This window comes from Chionomys nivalis, chromosome 8 (genome assembly GCF_950005125.1).
Source record: "Chionomys nivalis chromosome 8, mChiNiv1.1, whole genome shotgun sequence".
In the NCBI taxonomy this organism is placed as follows: domain Eukaryota; kingdom Metazoa; phylum Chordata; class Mammalia; order Rodentia; family Cricetidae; genus Chionomys; species Chionomys nivalis.
This window is the reverse complement of record NC_080093.1, coordinates 93895466-93920157: the sequence shown is the minus strand read 5'-3', so window position 1 is coordinate 93920157 and position 24692 is coordinate 93895466. Positions and strand designations below refer to the sequence as shown.

At 36.5% G+C, this 24692-nt stretch overlaps 1 protein-coding gene and 1 pseudogene across 1 annotated transcript; one reads left to right on the top strand and one right to left on the bottom strand.

Annotated features, from left to right (window-relative positions):
- Positions 1-11082: 11082 nt before the first annotated feature.
- Positions 11083-12030, top strand: LOC130880602 (olfactory receptor 52P1-like; annotated as a pseudogene).
- A 9696-nt stretch (positions 12031-21726) lies between these two features.
- On the bottom strand, positions 21727-24198 carry LOC130879974 (olfactory receptor 52D1-like). The gene is made up of 2 exons (XM_057778786.1): positions 24186-24198; positions 21727-22661 (listed from the first exon to the last, which is right to left on the bottom strand). Exons 1-2 carry the CDS (start codon positions 24196-24198, stop codon positions 21727-21729), a joined length of 948 nt encoding a protein of 315 aa, XP_057634769.1.
- Positions 24199-24692: the final 494 nt, after the last annotated feature.

Below are 24692 nucleotides of genomic sequence, written 5' to 3'. Positions count from 1 at the left end.
AATGAAAATGACCACACAACATACCCAAATTTATGGGACACAATGAAAGCAGCATCAAGAGGAAAGTTCATAGCATTAAATGTCTACATAAAGAAGTTGGAAACATTCCACACTAGTGAGTTAATAGAACACCTGAAAACTCTAGAACAAAAAGATGCAAACATATCCAGCAGGAATAGATGACAAGAAATTATCAAATTGAGAGCTAATACCAACACTCCTCAAACTGTTCCACACAACAGAAACAGAAGGAAAAGAAACATTGCCAAACACTTTTTATTAAGCTACAGTTATTCAGATAACCAAACCACATAAGGACATTACTAAGAAAGAGAATTACAGATCAATTTCACTCATGAACATTGATGCAAAAATACTCAATAAAATACTGGTGAACCAAATCCAAGAACACATCAGAATAATCATCCACCATGATAAAGTTGGTTTTATTCCAGAGATGCAGGAATGGTTCAACATATTAAATCTGTCAACATAATCCACCATATAAACAAACTGAAAAGAAAACTACATGATCATCTCATTAGATGTTGACTGAGTTTTCTGTCCTGCCCAGTTCCTGCAGTTGTTATGTCCCAAAGAAATCACACAGAGGTCCACCTTAACTATAAACTGATTGGTCCATTAGCTCAGGCTTCTTATTATCTCTTATAACTTATATTAGCCCATTATTCTTGTCTATGTTAGCCACATGGCTTGGTACCTTTTTGGTGAGACAGTTACATCTTGCTTGCTCTGTGGCTGGGTCAGAACAGCAGAACAAGCCTTCCTCTTCCCAGAATTCTCCTGTTCTCATTGACTTGCCTCTGCTTCCTGTCTGGTTGTCACGCCTATTCTTCCAGCCTGGCTACTGGCCAATCAACATTTATTTAAAAATATAATTGACAAAATACAGACCATTGTCCCACAGCAATTAGATGCTGAAAAAGTCTTCAAAAATATACATAAAGGTCTTGGAGAGAGCAGGGATACAAGAAACATACCTAAACATAATAAAGTCAATATATAGCAAGCCAACAACCAATATCAAACTAGATGGGGAAAAACTCAAAGCAATCCCACTGAAATCAGGAATAAGACAAAGTTGTCCTTTCTCTCCATATGTATTTATTATAGTGCTCGAAGTTCTAGCTAGAGTCAAAAGACAACAAAAGGAGATCAAGGGGAAACAAATTGGAAAAGAAGAAGATAAACACTATTTGCTAATGATATGATAGGTTACATAAGCAACCCAAGAAATTCTACCAACGAAGTTCTACAACTCATAAACACCTTCCGTAATGTAACAGAATACAAGATTAACTAAAAAAAAAAAATAAGTATCCCTTCTTTACACAGATGATAAATGGGCTTAGAATGAAATCAGAGAAAGATCACTCTTCACAATAGCCACAAATAACATAAACTATCTTGGAATAATTCTAATAAAACAAATGAAAGACATGTATGACACAAACTTTAAATATTTGAAGAAAGAAATTGAAGAAACACCAAAAAAAGGAAATACCTCCCATATTCTTGGGTAGGTAGAAATAGCATAGTAAAAATGACAATCTTACCAAGAGCGATCTACAGATTTAATGCAATGCTCATCAAAATTCCATAAAAATTTTTCACATTCGTTGAAAAAATAATTTTCAACATCATGTGGGAAAGCAAAAAACCCAGGATAGCAAAAAACAATCCTGTACAATAATGGAAATTCTGGAGGCATCACAATCCCTGACTTCAAACTCTATTACAGAGCTACAGTACTGAAAACAGCCTGGTATTGGCATAAAATCAGACAGGAAGACCAATGAAATTGAATTGAAGACTCAGATGTCAATCCACACACCTATGAACACCTAATTTTTGACAAAGAAGCAACAAATATAAAGTGTAAAAACAAAAACATATTCAACAAATGGTGCTGGCATAACTGGATATTAATATGTAGAAAAATGATAATAGATCTATATCTAACTGCCTTGGATACATACACATACAAGCAACAAAAATAAGCTGAGTAGGTTCTAGTTATATATATCTGTGCATAAACATGTGTGTATACATAGGTATATAACAAAAAAGTCAAAGGCTATAAAATTAATACTGTGGGGAATGGGAGAGTTATGAGGGAGGGTAACTGAGGTGTGGGGAGGGAAGAGTGATATAATTCTTCTACTTCAATTAAAATATTAAAATTGCCAGGTGTTAGTGGTGCACTTTTTGTCACAGCACACAAGAGGCAAAGGCAGGTAGATCTCTATAAGTTCAAGGTCAGCCTGGTCTACAAGAGCTAGTTCCAGGATTAGCTCTAAAGCTACATAAAATCCTATCCTGAAAAAACAAAAAACAAAAACAAAAAATTAAAAAGAAAATAAAACATTGTATTTTATATATAGGCTCTCTATATAAAGTGATTAATGGGATACTTATTAGGTATAATAATTAGCTTTTATTATTTTATTGATTAAATTATTTACCTGGTTTATGAATTCATTTATTTCTATTGTTCTTCAGGCTAGGATAATAAGCAATTTCTAAGTTCAGAAAGGTGTCATTTTATTCTGTCTATTGGAAAACTGACATAAAAGATACATATAGTATAAAAACATTTAACTTATGCTAGCCCAATGACTTCACTGTAATTAGTATAGTATGTTGATACACTCAGAGGAATATTTCTCCACTGCTGGTTGGAGTGAAAGCTTGTACAGCCACTCTGGAAATCAGTATGGCTGTTTCTCAGAAAATTGGGAATCAATCTACCTCAAGACCCAGAAATACTACTTCTAGGAATATATCCAAAGAATACTCAATCATACCAAAGGATATTTGCTCAACAATGTTCGTAGAAACATTATCCATAATAGCCAGAACCTAGAAACAACCTCAATGCCCCTCAACTGAAGAATGAATAATGAAAATATGGCACTTTTATACAATGGAGTATTTCTCAGCTATAAAAAAACAATGACACCATGAAATATGCAGACAAATGGATGGAATTAGAAAAACTGTCCTGAGTGAGGTAACCCAAACTTGAAAGACAAATATGGTATCTAATCACTCATAAGTGGATATTAGATGTTAAACAAAGGATAACAAGACTACAATTCATGGCTCCAGAGAAGCTAGGTAACAAGACACCCTAACTGCTGGGTAAAATGTGAGCAAAGGGGGATGATATGGGTAATGAGAACATGAGGGAATGGGATGATTGAGAGGGGGAGAGGGACTGATTGGCAGAGCAGTAAAAAAGGTATCATTATAAAGAGTCACTATGGAGATAGGGAGAAATCTGGTGCCAGGGAAATTCCCAAGAATACACAGGTTTGACCCCAACTAAGACTCCTAGCAATAGAAGAGAGGGTGCATGAATTGGCCTTCCCTTGTAATCAGATTGATGAATACCACAAATATTATCATAGAAACTTCATCCAGCAACTGACAGAATCAAATGCTGAGATCCACAACCAAGCACCAAGCTGAGCTCCAGGAATCCAACTGAAGAGAGGCAGGAGGCAATATATGAGCAAGGGAGGCCAAGATCATGATGGAAAAATCTACAGAGACAGCTGAAACAAGATCATATAGAAACTCATGAACTCTAGACGTGCAGCTGTGGAGCCTCCATGGAACAGAACCAGATCCTCCACATGTGGGAGGCAGTTTTGAAGATTGAACTATGAGGCACCTGACAGTAGGACCAGCATCTATCCCTGGTGTATGAGCTAGCTTACTGAAGCCCATTCCCTATGGTGGGATGCCATAATCAGCCATAATACATGGGGGAGGTACTTGATCCTGATGTAACTTAATATGTCAGTCTTTGTTGACTCCACATGGGAGCCCTTAATCATGGGCAGGAGTGGATGGGGTGGTCTGGGGGAGAGGTGGGGGGGTCAGGAGGAGGTGGGGAGCTGTGGTTGGAGTGTAACATAAAATTAAAAAAATAAACCTAAATAAAAAGTAAAAATATTTTCCACAGTTTCATCAAACACTTGAAGTTAAAAATTTTCATTCTCTAAGACTATTTTGTATCAACCACAGTCACAATCAGCCTAGGAATTGGCAATATAGTATAAATACTAAGTGATAATAATTGCATACAATTATGAATGCTTACAGTCTGATAAGTCATTTCCTAAAACTTAAAAGAAATACCTTTTATTCAGTGAAATATAAGTGCGCCAACTACTTTACTATCATTTCTTATGTCAATTTCATGTGAGCAGAAATCTGGATATTTAATAATATACAAAGCTTCTTTACTTATACAGAGGATGTCAGTTTCAGAATCTACAATTTTGCCATTGATAGATTCTAATTTACTTTGTAGATTCATAGCTTGTCTGAGTCAGTAAATATGGTAATGTTTTAACCATTCTCTTAACAACTCTTATTGTGATATCCATAAAGCTTCTGTGAAATGGCCATGTCCTTCTGGTATGTGCACAGGGGAGAGATATACATCCCCTTCTCTGTGTTTCTCACAGATATTTTTGGCATTAACCTAGGGAAGCTTCTCTCTGGGTTGAAAAATCTTTTGAGAATCATTTTCATTGAGAAACTGCTGTGGGACAGGTCTTGTACCCTGTAAAGATTTGTTACTTGTATTTTAATAAAACATTGATTGGCCAGTAGTCAGGCATTAAGTATATTCAGGGTGATGGGAACACAATTCTGGGAAGAGGAAATTTCAGTTTGCAGATGTAACCCAGACACAGAGGAAGAAAGATGGGAATGCCTCCCTGATAAAAAGGTACCAAGCCACGTGGCTGACACAGACAAGAATTATGTAGGATGTAAGAGTTAATAAGAAGTCTGAGCTAATAGAAAAACCAGTTTATAATTAATGTAGACCTCTGTGTGTTTCTTTGGGACTGAATGACTGAGGGACCTGGTAGGACAGAAACCTCTGTCAACAAGTAACTATTTCCACACCTGAGACCACAGTTGGAATTTGACTACCAGACGTGCTTGATCATGCCTTTCACATCTTTTATTTGATATTTTCCCATCTTGAACTGTATTTGGTTATTTTTTAACTAAAATAAATCTGCTTGCAATGTATGTGTACACTGTTATAAGTTCTATGTTCAATCCTCAAAATATACAAAAGTTTTCTTTTCCATGACTCCTATGAAACATAAACAAAACCAAACTCCTAAGGGTATTTGTATTTATTTCTGTAAAATAAAAAATGTCTGTTAATGTAATGTTTATGTGTGTTACTGAAGAAGATTCAAGATGTGGTATAATGAGAACTCTCATTTTAATGTGGCTTGAAAATTAATAGAAGGCTCAGTATGACGTCACATGTCTTTAATCATAGCCCTTGGGAGGCTGAGACAGGTAGATCGCTATGAGATTGAGGCTGTCCTGTTCTACATAGTGAGTTTCAGGCCATCCAGTACAACATAGTGAGATTCTGTCCCCAAAAAACAGTCAGCCAACCAACCAACCAACCAACCAACCAACCAACCAATCAATCAATCAATAGTATTATGTTATGCTCTATTGAATATATTATATATAGTATTCTATATATAGTATATAATGTGTATGATGTAATATATTATATATAATATATAGTGTTATGCTCTACTAAATAGTTGTATGTTTGTGTAAAACATTATAAAAATTAAAGAAATGAAGTTGGCATAAAGGACTGAACAACTACATACATAAAGGAAGGTGGGAAACTACAGAGAATCTGTTTGCCAACGTGACTCCATTCTTTTAGCAACATGACCTCACTCCATGTCATAAACCATATTTACATTTAAACACTTTAAACTTTTGCTTACATGAGTATACCTACACAAACTAAAAAAATCTTGTACTTACAGACATGTAATATATGTATATGCATAATTAAGGATTATAGATTAGTAATTAATATGACTAACTTTATTGGGAAAATATGTTTCCATAGTTCTATAAGTTTAAATTCATTAATAAAATTAATCTATAAATTTAAATTCATTAATAAAATTAATCTTCACACATAAAGTTAACTCAAATAAATAAATAATTTCTATTCAATTTTTATGGTTTTTATTTTGCTGTTATGGATGGAAATCACTATTTTTGCACACTAAGCTTCTATATAAAATACACAGTTTGGAGACTTGCTTTTTAATGATATTATTCCATTTGCAAAGGGTAGTATTTAGTGCAGAGACTCAAAAATGATCAAAGTTTTAAAGGTGGTGGCTGTGTCCTTACCCCTAAAATGAATATCAGTATCACCTTGCTCAAGGCCAGGGAAAGCTTCTGATAGATTGCAAGAGTCAGAAGATGGAAAGAAAAATCTATATAACTCTGTTTTCTGAGTATGTCATGCCTTTAAATCATGGCATGCTGCAGTTGTGGCTACTTGCAGAGGACTGCAAATGCACACATGCATCATGCATGCACACACACACACAGATACACATGCATTTTCACACTTACTCACACACACACACCACATGAAGGAAGAAGAAGATGAAATAGTTAGCAGGAAAAGAGGTGTCAATTGGAGTGGGAAGGGAAATAAAAGAGAATATTAGGGGAATGAATATGAACAAATAAATTGAATAAATTATGAAATTGACAAAAATAAATAAAAACATTAGCAGAAAAGCAAAGAAATTATCCTGGTACAACTCTGCCTTGAACTAAAGTGAAAAACTTTCTCCATATTTAGCTAAACAGCTGCATCTATACCTAAGAAATCCATGCCTTCAAAACTATACATTCAAAATATAGAAAGTATAATGTATTTTCCTTACAATTGTATTTTTAATTAATATCGCCACATAGTTAAACAAATTTTACTAACATGTATGCACTGTGTGTGGAAATGGATAGTATAATTATTTACCTTTAAGTATATCATATGCTCTGACTACATTCACATTTCAGAGTCTTTTGTCCTCCTTTTTCCCTCCTGTTAGTGCCCTTCTTCCCAAATAGTTCCTTCTTCTATGTCTACATCATTTGGATGCATTAATGTTTGTGTTGCAATAATTGTTTTGAGGTATACCACCATACTCCGGCTTATATGATTTCTATTAATATTAAAATTAAGTATTACCATTGAAAATCCCTTTTTTGTTGCATCTACTAATGGACAATTTTTTTGTAAACAATGAAAGTTCAATGAAAAATAAGGTCAATTAATATTCCATAAAATTAAACTAATATTTTGGCTATTTTGCTTCTTCTCTCAATATTATTTGTTAGCAAATCTGCTTTAAAAAATCAGTGTGAAGGAACTCTTCAGCATCCACATGGATATGACTTACATTTGTATGGCTCATAGAGTCTTGTGAAATTTTTAAATAAAGCAGTAAAATACCTATAATAAATGATGGTAGAAGATGTAATAAACAACAAAATCACAGTTAATTTTGACTTCAGGTTAAATCGTAAATGCACAGTAATTTGGGAATACTGGTCTACCTACAAACAAAATTTCAAAATTTGGTGAGAAAATGTAAGAGGATGTGCTCTTATCTTTAGAGTAAGTTTCTTAAAATACATTATGTTTCTGATCAAAAAACTACCTTAGAATTACTTTACTGGGAGGATTTTGTGTCGTTTCAATGAACATAAATACACGTGGAATTACGATAAAATCATGACAGTCAGATGCCCATTTTCCAATGCTGTATATTTTGTGGTGAGAATATTGAAAATCTCCTTCAACTATGTTGAAATATATAATACACTGTTCTCACTTTATTCATTTTACTTTGCCGTTGTGCATGAGAATTTGTTTCTCAGCCTTACTAACTAGATTTGATACAGTGACTGACAAACTTCTTGTCTCCTTCTACCCTTTCTATGTGCTGGTAACCATTCATCTAACTTCTTCTGGGATCAACTTTTTAAGTGTTATATATGAGAACTAGAGGTTTAACCTTCTATGCCTGTCTGTTTTCACATAGTTTCTCCGGTGTCATCATCTTTCTATTTTCTAATGATCAGATTTCGTTCTTCTAGGTTATACTGAAGAAAATTCAGATACAATAAAGTAGAGCAAAGCTCCAAAGAATCCTCAGAAAAAGCATCCTGGGAGAAATGACAATGAAGTTGAAATTAAGATTTAGAGGATGAAGATTATCTCACTTCATTTTGTAGGATTTCTAAGTTCAGGATTAGTTAACATGGCTGAGCGGGAGGGGAGGATGACACTGTTATGTTACATGTTGTACAAATCATTTTCTCTGTAAGTCAAGGGACTTCTCCTTTGAGAATCTAGATGGCCTCCAGAGCATTGGACTAGCACAAAGGAACAGTGGCTACTGGCTTTCCAGAGTGCCTCCTGCGTGATGCAACACCATCCTCACTGCATTAGAGGTTACAGGACAGTGTCTCATACAGAGAGAATAAAGGCAAGTGAGACATCAGTGCTGAACACAGAAACGGCATCATAAGCTATATATTTTAAAGATAACAAATAGATTTATGAACAGGTTGATTTGCTAGTTATAAAGTAATTACTTCTAAATATCTTATTGTTCGAGAAAGAATTATGTTATTTTGTGTCATGCTCTGTATATTACTTGTGATACAAATTGCAAAGATTATTCCAGGAAGACAGTTGAAGAAAATGAAGTTTGGACAATAACTGTGAGTAAGCTTCCAAGTAAGCATGGACAAAGACTTTAGGTAAAAATTGAAACAATCTATGGACTGCTTGTGAAAACACCATGTTAAGAGCTTCTGATCTACCCTAAGAACTGACAGTCCATCTATTCGCTTACTGTAAGTTCTTTCTTGTGCTCACAGTCTGATGAATGAGCTGTTATAGGATGGGAAAAGTGGAAAAGTAACAGGACTAGAGTTAGCAACTATTGATGAAACATTGGTATTAAATGAATCCAGGTGACAGCGATCCTTTTAGGGCCTCTGCTATTTATGACTGGGTGACTAGTGATGTACCAAACAAATTATCAGCAAATATGTACACCTAGAAACCTAGGAAAAGGTATCTTAGAGGAAATGGCTTTCCTTCTTTTCTCTTGAGACAGAAATACACATTGTCATCATGAAGATGAATTTATAGGAGACAATGATACACTTGCAATTATTGCACATATTTACCAAGGTCAGATTTTTGTTTTTATCAGTAAGCTTTCTTTGCTAAACTATAAGGCAAAAAAAGTGTGCTAATTTGCCTCTCATGGTCACAGCTGTGCTTAAAGTACTGCCCTGTTATGTACAAATTGTCAGTTATATGCTTGATTACCTAATACCAAATAAAGAGGTTAATCTTATTTCGTAAAAGATATAGAAAAACATAATTTTCCAGTAATCTCTTTCCCTGAACATATTAAATCTCAAATTTAAACCATCTATACTAGATTTTCAAGTCCTCAAAATGAAACTCAAAGAGATTGTCAGCTCACTTTTTCAACACCTAATGTGGTAGAAATAGCAAAATTTCCCAAGCAGAAAAGTTTTCATTCATGTCTTATAGATATGCCATGTGCCTTAGTCATTACACTGGAAAGGCAGTCGGTGTTCCCCTGACAGTAGCTAATTAACAATAACCCTACTGATCACACCCCCTTCCTTTCTTCCTAGGAGAGCAACTTTTTTTTTTCATTTTTTTTCCTTTTTATTTATTTTTTATTCTTTTTTAATTAAAATTTCCACCTGCTCCCCGTTTCCCATTTCCCTCCCCTCCTCCCAAATATTGCCCCCTCCCCCCACTCCCCTCCCCCTATCCCCACTCCTCTTCTCCTCCCCCCACACCATTCTCCCTCCCTCTCGATACTGAAGAGCAGTCCAAATTCTCTGCCCTGCGGGAAGACGAAGGTCTTCTTTTGGTTTTTTTTTTTTTTTTTTTTTTTTTTTTGGTTTTTCGAGATAGGGTTTCTCTGTGGCTTTGGAGCCTGTCCTGGAACTAGCTCTTGTAGACCAGGCTGGTCTCGAACTCACAGAGATCCGCCTACCTCTGCCTCCCTATCTACGTCCAGGAAGGTGAGCGTCTAAACAGGCTAAGCTCCCACAAAGCCAGTTCATGTATTAGGATCGAAGCCTAGTGCCATTGTCCTTGGCTTCTCATCTGCCTTCATTGTCCGCCATGCTCAGAGAGTCCAGAATCAACCCATGCTTATTCAGTCCCCGACCAGCTGGCCTTGGTGGGCTCCCAATAGATCAGTTCCACTGTCACAGTGGGTGGGTGCATCCCTCGTGGTCCTGATTTCCTTGCTCATCTTCTCCCTCCTTCTGCTCCTCATTTGGACCTTAAGAGCTCAGACCGTTGCTCCAAATTGAGACTCTGTCTCTACCTCGATCCATCGCCAGATGAAGGTTCTAAGGTGATATGCAAGGAGCAACTTTAATGCAACCAATCTACTTCTGCCTCTCTTCTTGTGTTGATTTAGGATTTCTGTGTCTTAAAATCAACCACCCCTGCACATGGGAAATTTTACGTTTTACAAAACAAATGGCCACCCAATGCTAAAATAGAAAATGAAGAAGACATTTAAATATGTATATTCTCCTTGAAGATAGGAAATATGTATAAATTTGACTTTCATGGGTGTCAAAACATATCATGTCTATGACATTGTTGGCTCTTATTATATCTTATTTGAATGCTCAATTGTTTAGTTATAGCTGTTTAGTTATAACAAAGATTAAAATGAGTGTTTTAAATTATGCTATATCAAAATATCTTCTAAAGGTTGGAGTATTGGCATATTTTATATTTAAGTCTTTATAGATTATTTAAGTTTCTCAAAAATCATTGGCATAAACAATATATATTTGTCTTATTAGCTTCATTTTCTGAAGAAAATGACAAATATATCATAAGGCTTAATTAAATATTCAATCGACAAAAATCAACAACTAACAAATGTAATGTATTTGATATTTTCTTTCGCAGAAAATGTTGCTGATGCTCCATGAGATGGGTTAGTTTATCTGAGCTTTTCTAGCATTTTGGAGATGTAGGTTTCTAGATTCCACACATAAGAACCTTGGAAGAACTGCTTTGTAATCTGTCTCTGCATTTTGGAGATTATTCTAGTTATTATCAACTAACCTTAAAACATCCCTAGTTTTAGCATGGTAAACAATACCACACATCACTACATTTCATTTTTCTACTTGGTATTCCTGGCTTGGAAACTTTTCATTGCTTCATCAGCATTCCCGTCTGCTTCCTGCTTGACCTGACCTTGCTGGGGAACACCATAATCCTTGCTACTGTCAAGCTAGAACCAAGCCTCCACCAGCCTATGTATTTCTTCCTTTGCATGCTGGCAATGACTGATATGCTTCTTACGTGCTCCACAGCCCTGAAAATGCTTGCTATTTTCTGGTTTGATGAGCACTGGATTGAGTTTGATGTCTGTCTAACACAAATGTATTTTATCCACACACTTTGCATTTTTGAGTCAGCCATCCTGGTGGCCATGGCTTTTTGATCGCTTTGTGGCCATTTGCATCCCACTGCATTATTCGACCATCCTTACATCTTCCATGGTTATTAAACTGGGCTTAGTTGGGTTGAGCCGAGCTCTGCTCAAGGGTTTGCCTTGTATTATTTTGATTAAGAGGCTGCCCTACTACACAAACTATATTATCCATCATGCCTACTGCAAGCACATGGCTGTGATGAAGTTGGCCAGTGCTAACACTCTCATTAACAGAGCATATGAAATTTCAGTGACCCTTTCGGTGATAGCATTGGATCTATGGCTCATAGCTACATCTTATGTAAAAATTCTCCAGGCAGTGTTCCGTCTCTCTTCCCAGAATGCCCGCTCTAAAGCCCTGGGCACCTGTGCTGCCCATGTCTGCACCATTCTTGCGTTCTATACACCTGCACTGTTTAGCTTCCTAACTCATCGCATTGGCAAGAATGTATCTCCAAGTGTCCACATCATCTTGTCAAGCCTATACCTTCTAGTGCCCCCCACAGTCAATCCCTTGGTGTATGGGATCAAGACAAAACAGATTCGGGACCGACTGCTTAGACTCTTCTCACACCTGAAAATTATTGAGTACTAATTTTTTAAATAATATTTGTAAAGAAAGAATGTATCATGAAATAATGAGGCATTAACTTTTGCTATAATGATCTTATATAATGTTTTTTCTCTTTTAAATTTCATAGTAGAGATTCATGGTATGTGATATTTATCTATTAATCTTCTCATTTTAATTTCACATAAACCATGTCTAATTTATTTTTTTTATTCAGTATCTTCACTTTATACAGTCCAGGTTCAGATTATGTACATATTCCCCACCATTATATATATTATTGTAAATTTCTCTGACTATAGATTTAAATATACTATTTATTATTTAGTGATATCATTATAGTATACTATTTATTTATTTAGTGATAAATTACAGAACAAACATAGATGCAATGATTTCAGCTTTAGTTTCATTTATAAGAAATTGAGGGGCCTGGAGAGATGGTTCAGCAGTTAAGAGCACTGACTTTTCCTCCAGAGGAAAAGTTCATAGCAACCACATGGCGGCTCACAACCATCTATAATGAAATCTGGTGCCCTCTTCTGGGGTGCAAGTACACATGTACAAAGAATATTGTATACATAATAAATGATAATAATAATAAAGAAACTGAATACTGTCACTGTAGTCCTTACTTCAGAATAATTTGCAACAGCTGTACTAGACCAGGACAGTGAACGAACAATTTCTATCCTTTAGCACACTCAAGCATCAACTTTCTACGTCTAGTGTCATCTGAACTTTTGAAAGCATTTATCTTATTTATGTCTTTGAGAAAAAACTGAAAATTGATCATGTCTCTTCCTTTCACCAGAGAAGTAAGTTTAGCTGGCAAATTTCTTCTTCAACATCTGCAGAGTCAGTAAATACAGACAACATGAACTTAATTGAAACAAGAACATTTGAAGCAGATATGTTGTGCTGTAAAAGAATTTTAAACATAAACCTTCTGAGATATGGACCTTAAAGGAGGTGAATGAAATATCTGAGTATATGTGAAGAAAATATATCATTTAAGCTTCATATTCTTTTAAGTCTCCAAATATTTAATATGTACCTTTTTCATCAAGAAAAGTATTCAGACTAAGATACTATATGTTACCATATGAATAAGAGAAGTGAAAAGCTGCAATACTATAAAGGATGTGGTAGAAGGAGAGGCCACTAAAGGTACACACAGTTGCTGGGAGAAAAAAACTGCTGGTCGAAATTGTGATGAGTGTGCACAAAATTCTAAAGCACAACTGTTGTTTTTAAAGACATAAGAGATATAATACTAAAACTCTTTGTAATTCTCAATTAAACACAAGAGAAATCACAAAAAAGAAAAAGAATAAATAATGAATCAAAATTATTGTCTCAATAAATAAAGAAAAATTTGTAAGTCTGGATAAAACATGAGAACAGAGCATATATTGCTACAGAATTTAAATTTTTTTCCCTCTGAAAAATTGGCTATTGATTTTCAGTGTGCATTTTAAATTATTAATATTAAATAAGATGAACATTACTTGTATTCCAACTAGAAAATTAGAGATCTTATCTACTAATAATTGAAGCCATTTCAATGAGCTTTAAAATTTTTTTTCTTTTGCCAACTGAGGTTTTCTGAAACTCAGCCATTAACATACTACAATAACAAAGGAGATAGTCTGTCTTCATCATAAATTATGATTAGATTAATTTTGAGTTAAATGTCATGTAATAAATTTGCTGAATCATTTTATTATATAAAATATAATTATTGTATATACATTCATATGTACATGCAAATACAAATAATAAAAATGAGCCCATGAGTGGGAAAGAGAGCAAGGATGGATGGATGCAAGAATTCTGAGGGCAAAAACAGAGGGAAAAATGATGTAATTATATTATGACCTCAAAAAATAAGTAACATATGTATGCCATTTATTTTATTATATATAGTTATGTATACACACACACACACACACACACATATATATATATATATTACTTTATTTTTGTCCCTCCAACCACTTCATGTAACTTATCTTCATTTGTTTCCTTCTTCTGGCTTCCTCCTGCATGTTTTCATTCACACACACACACACACACACAGGTATTGGTATCCCTAAATACATAATTGGCCTTGCTCAGTCTTTATAGTGCATGATTTCAGGGTTGATGAGTTCATAGTGACGGATGAATTGAGGGGCTGTTTCCTGGCCAAGCTATTTTCTTCCATTCTCAGCATTCCTTAGTTTCCTGTAGGCTTTTGTCTAGGCTTGGCACCCCATGAGATGTATTCCCTTCCATATTTGCATGTCTGCTTGTATTGTCCCCCTTCAGATCTTGCTCAGGCAGCCATATTATTGGACTCCATGGGTATAGTTTCCATGAGATTTCTAGAAGATGAGGTTGCACAGCCAATATTCAGTTTTTCTGGCTCTTTTTTTTGTTAAATTAAATTTTTTCTTTTTACATACCAACACAGTTCCCTTCCCTTCTCCTTCTCCTGCCTAGTGTTCTCACCACCTCCCTTCTCCCCAACCACTCCTCAGAGCAGGCAAGGCCTCCCTAGGGGAATCAACAAAGTCTGGCATACCAGGTCCAAGCACCATCCCCCCCCCCCCCCCCCCCCGTACCAAGGCTGAACAAGGTATCCCACCATAGGGAATAGGCTCCAAATTGTCAGTTCATACACCTAGGGTAAGTACTAGTCCCACTGCCAGGCTCCTTCCCCAAACAGATCAAGCCACATACCTGTCACCCACATTCAGAGGGCCTCACTGAGTCCCATGCAGGTTCCCTAGCTGACAGTACAGAGTCCCTGAGCTCCCACTAGCTCTGGTCCACTTTCTCTGTGAATTTCCCCATCATGATCTTGACTGCCCTTGCTCATACGAGATCCTTCCTCCCTCTCATTTGAACTCCAGGAGCCCAGTCTAGTGCTTGGCTATGGATCACTGCAATTGCTTCCATCAGTTACTGGACATAGGTTCTATGACGACAATTAGGATAGTCACTAATCTAATTATAAAGAAATTCAGGCACCCTCTCCACTACTGCTAGGAATCTTAGCTGGGGTCATCCTTTGTATTTCTAAACCATTATGGGGTTGAAGAGAAACCTCTAGATTTAAAATCTTTCTTCCACAATATTTTATGAGCCTTAGGTATAGGAGTAGTGCAGTGGATGGAGCAACTGGGACTGGGCACCCACTATCATTTATTTCCTCCTTTTTGGTTGGTTGTTATTTTCTGCATTGTTTTCTATCTGTTTCAGAAAAGATTCTTTGTGACGAGAGCTATACTGATCTTTGGGTAGAAGCATAAACATTAGAATGAGGTTAGGAATTATGCTAGTTTAATACAGTGGTGGCTGTAAGTTCTCATTTACAATCCATGACTTTAAAAGCTCCAGATAATTGTCTGGCTTTCAGATTCCAGACAGAATTTCCTTCTTGCAAATCCAATAAAAAAAAAAAAAAAAAAAAAAAAAAAAAAAAGACTGTTCATTGTTACCAAGAAAAGACTGCCGGTATGACACTTTTAGGGTAATTGTACCATGTTGATCATTGTTGTAAGTCATATTATCATTTAATATCTTTCTTTTTCTTGCCTTATTGTTCTTGCTAAGAATTCAAACACTGTACTAAATGTTTTGGTGCCCACAGATTCCAGAGGAGAGCCTTAGATGCCCTGTAGCTAGGAGTTACAGATAGTAGTAGACTTCACAACATGGGAATTAAGTAGGATATTGTCCTTTGCAAGAGTGGCAAACAGTCTTATCTGCTGACTCATCTCACTAGCCCCTTAACAGAATCATATAAGTTTAATATTTTGACAATTTCTTATATGAATAATATGAATGATTATATCCATCCAACTCCTCCTGTGTTTCCCCACTCTGTATGAACTTTATGACCACCTCTTTTTTAATTATTGTTATGTACACATTTGAATACAACATTTTTTAAAGAAGATATACTGAATTGTGTGCAAACATTGTCTTTCCATCTTTTGACATCTGTAGAAAAATGAAAACTCTTATGTTAAGAGAATTAAAATTGTAAAGACAAATTGCTATGTTATAAACACACACACATACAAACACACACACACACACACACATATATATGTATAGTGGCTGGAATGTTCTCCGCATGCTATCAGAGGATAAAAACAGATTCACAGAGCTGTGAGCCCTGTTATCTATACTAACAACTGCCCTGGCAAAATAAGCACACAGGTACAACAAACTCTATGGAAGTAACCAAAAGCTTTATGACTAGATTTAATGTCCACTTTCACAAGGCAGAACTCATCCCAGGTACCATTAACTGGAGTCAAAACTGGTAGTTAGCTAGGTCAGAATCCTAGGGGAGAAGCTAATATTGTATTACTGCTTAAGAAACAAAGTATTGAACATTCCATCTCAAAGTTCTTATCTTTCTAATCATTGGTTAGTTCATCTCTCACCCCTCATCAGAGAAGCTTCTTTTTCCTGTTTTTCTGTTTTGTTTTTCTGTTTTTTTTTTTTTTTTTGATTTTCGAGACAGGGTTTCTCTGTGGTTTTGGAGCCTGTCCTGGAACTAGCTCTTGTAGACCAGGTTGGTCTTGAACTCACAGAGATCCGCCTGCCTCTGCCTCCCAAGTGCTGGAAATAAAGGCGTGTGCCACCACCGCCCGGCCGAGAAGCTTTTTTTTATAGTAAACAGATGGCAATTAATATAGAGACCTACAAGTAACCAATGTACAGAGAGAAAAGACTGTAGAGGGGGCATTGGTATCAAACTATTCACTCAAGCTCACTGATCATCACGGGAGAGGGTGTGGAAAGATTGTAAGAGCCAGATTGTAATTATCAGTGTGGAACGTATTTTCTGAAATAACAAAGCCGCTGCACACACAATCTCATAGCAGCTCGGACTGCATGCACAGTACCTGCAAAGATTCAAGACAGCCCAAAGATCATCCTAGATCTGGGAAGAGCTTTTGACAGCTTAACACAATCTGAGGAGCTATTGTCAGTGATGTTTTCTTCAGAGACTCAACCCTGGAGATTTACTCGTGTTCCTGTTTGATGTTCCTACCCCATGCACTCACACAAATCCAAGCAGACTCAGTGGCCTTCAAAGATGAGGACAAGAAGTTGGGGGCTACAGTTAGAGGGGAGTAAACTGGGGGTAGATTTGATCAAAGCATATTGTTTTTGCATGAAAATCTCAAACAAGACCAGTTTGTGCTGCCCAAACACTGTGTGAGCTCTCACTGGACTCTGATCTTGTGAAGTGATACAATATCAAACAATACTGACTCCTTCTCTCTCTTAAAAGTCACCATTTACAAATAGCTCCTCAGTTAGGGGTGGTTCTAGTGCCCATTTCCTTCCTCATGCAGAGATTTGGCCTGGCTTGGGTCTTCACAGTTCTTGTGTATGCTCTCCCAACCACTATAAGTTCATATAGGCAGCTGCTTGTCTGTGTTCAGTTACCCTGTTTCATTGCAGTCATCCATCCCCTGAATCTTGAGAGTAGGGGCACATCATAGATGTTCTACTCAGGGGAAAACATTCTCCAGCCTCTTACTGTCTGCACCTTAGTCAGTTGTGTGTCACAGTGTCAGTTATTGACTGTTACAGAAGCCTCTCTGATGATTGCTGAGAGATGCACTAATTTATGGGCAATTGGTTCGATGCTATGTCCATGTAGCAAAATAACAGTAATACGTCCTTCCCTAGGGACTATGACCTGTCTAGACATAGGTTTTTGTCATAATAACAGTGCCAGCTATAGATTACATCTTGGGGGAAAGGATTTTAAAATCCAATCAGAATGTTACTTGTTTACTCCCATGATGTTTGTTCCAATTGTACCAGTGGACATGTCTGCTGGACCAGTCCTGTAGATTCAGCTTTCACTGTGGGGTAAGGCTGATGGTACTTTCTTTCTGTGGTGGTGTGCATGGCTCCTTTCAGCACTATAAAAGCTATCTATCCAGTAGGGATGAGATAATCTTAAGCCCGCAGTGATGGCTCGGTGGTTAAAGAGTGCTTGCTGCCCTTGTACAGTAGTACCTGAGTTTGGTTCCCTGCACATGTGTTGGGTGGCTCACAGTGCCTGGAACTGAAGCTCCAGGTGATTTGCCACTCTCCTCTGGTCGCTATTATAGCCACATGTGAAGTGAATTCTCACAGATACATACACATAAATAAAGATAAAGTACCTTCATGGAAACACTGTTCTCACTAATATTTCTCACAAATTAAAACTGATTAATTTTTGCCCCCTACCTGAAACAAAGTACTTATTAAATACTTGCTGAGATTGAAGATATTTCTCATAATTTTTTCTGCTTTTATTAGATCAAGTATGGGAATTCTTTTCTGGACCTTGACTGTGTACTGTTGTAGTAAATTCTTGATTTCAATAGGTAAACATACACCAAAAAATTTAAAACATAAATTCCACATTTTAAAATGCATCTCTGATTTCTTATGGTTCTCAGATTATAAAATAATAAAATGTTCTCTTCCCCCAGTTCAGACCTTCATTTTCACCATCAGGCAGCTCGCATCTTGGGGTGGTAGGCTCTGAGACGAAGGCTTCACCATCAGGCAGCTCGCATCTTGGGGTGGTAGGCTCGGAGACAAAGGCACAGTGGTTACTTCACTCATTGGCTAGTTTTTTGCTGCCATTCATGTCCCTCTGACAAACTCTGGATGGTATGAACTGGGGGAAGAGAGCAGAAACAGAAGGGACCTCAACATCATAGGATCTAACACTCAGTTCCCTTCAGAGCCACACTGTAGTGTGAACTCCAAGGCATGCTCACACTAAAATAAAAGTAACCTTACATGGGAGGGGACTGGGAGGAGGGGAGGGACTGGGAATTTGGATTGGTATTTTTTAAAGTAATAAAATAATAAAAAATAACCTTACAAACACTTTAACTTATGTTCTCAACTCCTTTATATTAATGATTCTCAGAATGATTTTTAGATGTAACTTCAAGAAAAAGATCAAGTAAAGCTTTGTCTTTAAAATAAAACTTTATTTAAAATACAAAATAAAATAATAAAATGAAATTTATTTAATTTGCATTTGCTTTCATGTATTTCTTATTGTGTGTCAATAAAATTTCTATACTAATTGCTAAAATGAACTAAATTGGCTATTGACTTCAGGGAGGTGAGTTAGTCTCCCTGAGACTTACTTTCTTATTGACTATCCAATGAAGAATGGTCAGCCTTGGATGCATATACACAAACAAGAAAATCAATTTAACTGGTTGTATATATATTTGTGCATAAACATACATGTATAAATAGGTAAGGACCAAAAAAAATGAAGGGTCAAAGAGGCTATCAGTTTAAGACTGTGGGGGTTTGGCAGGGTTTTGAGGGATGAAACTGTGGCATGATGAGGGGAGAGTGATATAATTGTACTTCAACGAAAGACATTAAAATTTAAAAGAAAATAAAATAATGTATTTTATGAATAGGTTCTTTACATACGTGTTTTATAGGGTGCTTTTCGGTGCCTGGAGCCCAGCAGGGCAGGGCTCAAAGAAGGTTCAGGAATTGGTGCTTGCTAAGACATTTTTATCTGAGGGGGTTAAGGAAAAAAGTAACTCACACGCCTTGCACACTTGCTCAGTGGATTTCTTCAGACCACTTCTTTGTTCTTTTTTTGTGTTCTCAATTCTCTATTTTCCTGGTGTTTTCCTTCTCTCATTCTCGATGTTTAAGTTCTAACTCTATTCTTGATGCTTCCCTTCCAACTCTCTCATTCCTGATGTTTAAGTTCTAACTCTATTCTTGATGCTTCCCTTCCAACTCTCTCATTCCTGATGTTTAAGTTCTAACTCTATTCTTGATGCTTCCCTTCTAACTCTCTCATTCCTGATGTTTTTCTACTAACCAGTTTTAACTCTTTCTTTATTCCTTCCCCGATAGCTTATACCCCAGCAAAATCTTTCAGGCAATATAAAAATTACAATGTGGTTATATTCTGTTTTTCAAGTGAAAGATAACAATGAAAATGTAAAAAGCAACACATTCTCTAAATCCCTTACATGAATAAACATTTATATATTACAGATGAAAAATAAATTATCCCAAGAACCCACATACATTCGTACCCAAGCAAATTGTTACAGTATTTATGGTGAAGACAAGCAAGGCATTCTTCTCAGTCAGGTCTTTTACTGGTAGGTTGCATTTTGCAGTTGCAAAAAAAGGACGAGTTACTTTATTATTTATCTTGAAAGGTAATCTTATAAGGAATCTTAAAGGAACCACAAACCTAATCTTTTATATATGAAGAAGAATCAGCTCTATTTTAAAACTTTAAGATGCACACCTACTTGTAAGTAGTTTTTATATCAGGAGATTGAGGGCAGAAGTGAGTATAAAGAATTGATCTTTACTTTTGGTCATCAACTGATTCTAGTAACAAAAGTGCATCAGCTAGCAGTAATTGGATTCCTTCGTTCTTGTTCCCCGACCTTAAAGAGTTCCTCACTCAGCTATGTGCCTTTCCTAAAACTTTAGATTTTCTTATTAGGTTTTTCACGTCAAAGCTATTATCAAAACATCTAATCTAACCTAGAGTTATTATAAGTCTTTGTTTCAGCTAACGAAGAACACTGTAACCTATGACTGCATCTTTCTGCATTAAGATTAAAGGAATTCAAGACAAACTGGCTCTTGGGACACAATTGTTTTTCTAATCATTAACTTGAGCTATGTTCTATATAATTTCTTAGGTGAAACTCATAGGTCCTGGCTGTGTAACATTTCCTTGTATATATTTTTATTCATCAAAGCTCTGTATAAACTTCCTTTATTATTATCAATTAGACAGTACAGCTTAGGAAGGAACCATCGTCATAATAATCCACAGGTAAGAATGGCCAGCGGAACAGGATGCTTCCATGAGATAAACACTACATTACATGCAGTGAAGATATCTCAGTACCCATTCGCACCACACTGGATACCAGAGACAGATAGCAGCAGCAAACATGTAAAGGCACAGCAGCAGCGAAAGACATTGTGGAGTCTGTGGTTTCGGGGACTTGCCTATCTGAGATTCGCCTGTCTGGGAGTTTCCTCCTTCAATTTGCCACATGCTACGCCTCTGACAGGGCCACCGGCAGGAGCTTACTGTATATGCTCATTATCTTTTATTAATTGATTGCTTAAATTGCTTATCTGGTGAGCATTTATGAATTCATTCATTTCTGTTACTCCTGAGACTAGGATAATTAGTAATTCCTGAGTTCACAAAGGTATTATTTTATTCTGTCTATGTAGAACTGACATAGAAAGACACATACAGTATAAAAACATTTAACCTACTCTAGTACACTGATTTCCCGTGATTAAGGTAGCATGCTGATACAGTCTTCAAAGGTACTTATACTTCCTGTAAACTTTCTATTTATGACAATAACTTTGGGAGTAATATATTATGGTTGTACTTATTTTAAAACATTTTGCATATGCTTTTATTTAAATTTTCATGCACTGTATTTTGGTTATAGATTCCCCTCTCCCGTCTCCTCCAAGATCCTCCCGACCTTCTCACCCACACAACATTGTGTTCTTTCTCTTTTTAATTCTATTCAGTGTTTTTATTGAATGGTAAATGCTCCATGGCTACATCCAAACAGACTGTTCTTTGGATTTTTATTTAAGCCTCATGGTTTGTCTTGGATTCCCTGGTCTTTGCTGTTCCATAGACTTGAATCATTTTGATCGGAAACAAAGCCCTACTACTCGAATCCTTATCTCTTTGGTCTTTATTCCATAAACAATGGGGTTCATGGTTGGGGGTATCAGTAGATAGAGATTTGCCAGGAGGATGAGGGTGTGCCTAGGCACATGGTGTCCAAAGCGATGAGTAAAGAAAGAGAAAAAGGCCAGTGTGTAGAATATCAAAATAACACAAATATGAGCTCCGCAGGTGCCAAAGGCTTTTGTCCGGGCTTCCCTTGATGGTAGTTGTAGGACTGTTTTCAAGATTAGCCAGTAGGACAAGGAAATGAAGACAAAGTCCAGCCCCGTGGTGAGGAGAGCCGCCGAGAGCCCGTAAATGCTATTTACGGTAATGCTGTTGCAGGCCAACTTAGCGATGCCCATGTTCTCACAGTATGTGTGGAGGATAACGGTGCTCCGGCAGAAGTCTAGGCGGAGAATAAGGAGAACCCCAGGAGTGACAACAGCCACACTCCGAGCTCCCAGGGCCAGCCCAACCTTGAGAATGAGAGGACCCGTAAGCAGGGTTGTATAATGCAGCGGGGTGCAGATAGCCACATAGCGGTCAAAAGCCATGGCCAGTAAGACTGCAGATTCAGACAGGAACAGAGCGTGGACAAAAAACATTTGTGTGAGGCAGGCAGGGAGGGCGACTGCCAAGGGGCCCTGCCAGAAAATGAGCAGCATTTGGGGCACTGTGACAGTACAGAGGAGAACATCGTTGAATGCCAACATGGCCAGGAAGAGATACATGGGTTCATGGAGGCTCTGGTCCAAGACCACCACTGCCACGACCAACACATTGCCTAACACAGCCAAGAGGTACATGAAGCTGAAAGGGATGGAGATCCAAATCTGCATATCTTCTAAGCCTGGCACACCAGTGAGGAAGAAGAAAGCGACTTGAGTATGTGTAGTGTTCAGTTCTATAAAAGAGAGATGTGGAAGAGTTTAATATACAAAAATTAGATAATCTAGAATATATATTCATATGTGTATATTTACACAAGCGCACGCCTGCATGTTCGTAGGTGAGAGGGCGGGCATGCACGGTCTAGAGTGCATGTGAAGCTCAGAAGACAACTTGCAGGGTCCCACTAGACCCTGGGGACTGAATTCACACTATCAGTCTCAGCCTTAAGTCATTTTATTTGCCAACCATCACACGTGTCCAACAGGAAAATTCTTAATTCCTATTGGAAGACCGTGAAATTTTCATTGTTGGCTTAATTTTTCTAGTACCAAAAGGAGTAATTTGATTAACTAGTCTTTCATACAAATTGTTGAAGACAATAACTGAACAAACATGAAATTTAAAGAGCAGTGCAAAAGTTAAATTTTTCATACTTAAATTAATACTACTTCTGAAGGATCAAGACATAGAATCAGATAGAGATCCAGACCATTGTTGATTTTCATTCAGAGAAAGAAAATACAGAAAAGTGTCAAGGTTCATCACTATTCAACACCTAACACTGGCAGGGTTTTCCAAGGAGCAGAGAAATTTCTATTTTTCAACAAACCAAAAGAACCAGGTGAAAATTTGCCAATACTTTTAGATCCATGGTCTTGATTTTAGACTTTTTAAAATAATAATTATACCATTGTCCCTGTTCTCTCCCCCCAAACCCTCACACTCACACACTCTGCTGTCTATTAGAATCAGGATCCTATTCTTTAACTATTTAGAGCACTCAGTAATATTTTAAAATTAATATGTGATATATATATATATATGACTCACACAGAATTATGCATTTTCTGCTTTTATAAAACATGCACTTAAGTTGTAAATTTTATAGTACTGATCATCAATTTCAGCAAAGTCACAGAATACATTTATCAGCAGGTTTTGACCTCAACTATGAGAAAACCTAAGTTGAGGATAATGGATAATTTTCTATTTGAAAAGTAATCTACCATAATTTCTAGTACACACAGGCTCAATTTTCCATCCTGGAACCTCACACAAAGTCCATAGGAAATCTGTGTTAAAATACAGCCATCACTCTCCAGATTAAATAAATAAAATTAGGATGGCTAGTGTTTAAAATATAATTAGGTCCATGGTTTTAATCAAACACCTGAAATTGAAAATTTGCATTCTCTAGAATTGTTTTATAGCAACCACAGTGAAAACATCAGACATTTAAATAGAAGGCAAGCCACACATCAGCCTAGGAATTGGCAGTATAATATAAATATTAAAGGATAGCCAGATACAATTATGAATATGAATGCTTTCGTCTAATAAGCCTTTTCCTAAACCTTAAAAAAAAACTTTTTCATTCAATAAAATATATAGGTATCAACTACTTTATTATCGTTTCTTATCACAGTTTCATGTGGCCATAAACCTGGATACCTAATTATATACAAATCTTGTTTGCTGATTCAGAGATGTTACTTTAAGAATCTATAATTTTAGCCATTGATATATTCTGATTTACCTTGTGGATTCATAGCTTCTCTGAGTTGGTAAGAAAGGTAATGTTTTAACCCTTCTCTTGACAACTCTTATTGTGATATCCATAAAACTTCTGTGAAATAGCCATGTCCTTCTGGTATGAGTACAGTGTGTGGTATACATACCCTTCTCTATGTTTCTCACAGATATTTTTAGCATTAACCTAGGGAATAGCTTATCTCTGGGTTGAAAGATCTTTTGAGAATTATTTTTATTGAGTAGCTATTTCCACAGCTGAGACCACAGCTGGAATTTGACTGACCTGGTCATGCCGTTCACACCAGTTAATTGATATTTTCCTTTCTTGAACTGCAATTGGTTATTTTTTAACCAATAAAATATATCTTTGAAATATATGTATATACTTTTATAATTTCAATGCCCAATTCTCATATAATTCTATAAATATACACAAACTTCCTACTTTTTGTCCCCTATGAAATGTGAACTCTTCTTTCATCAAAACCAAAGTCTTAGGGTATTTATAATT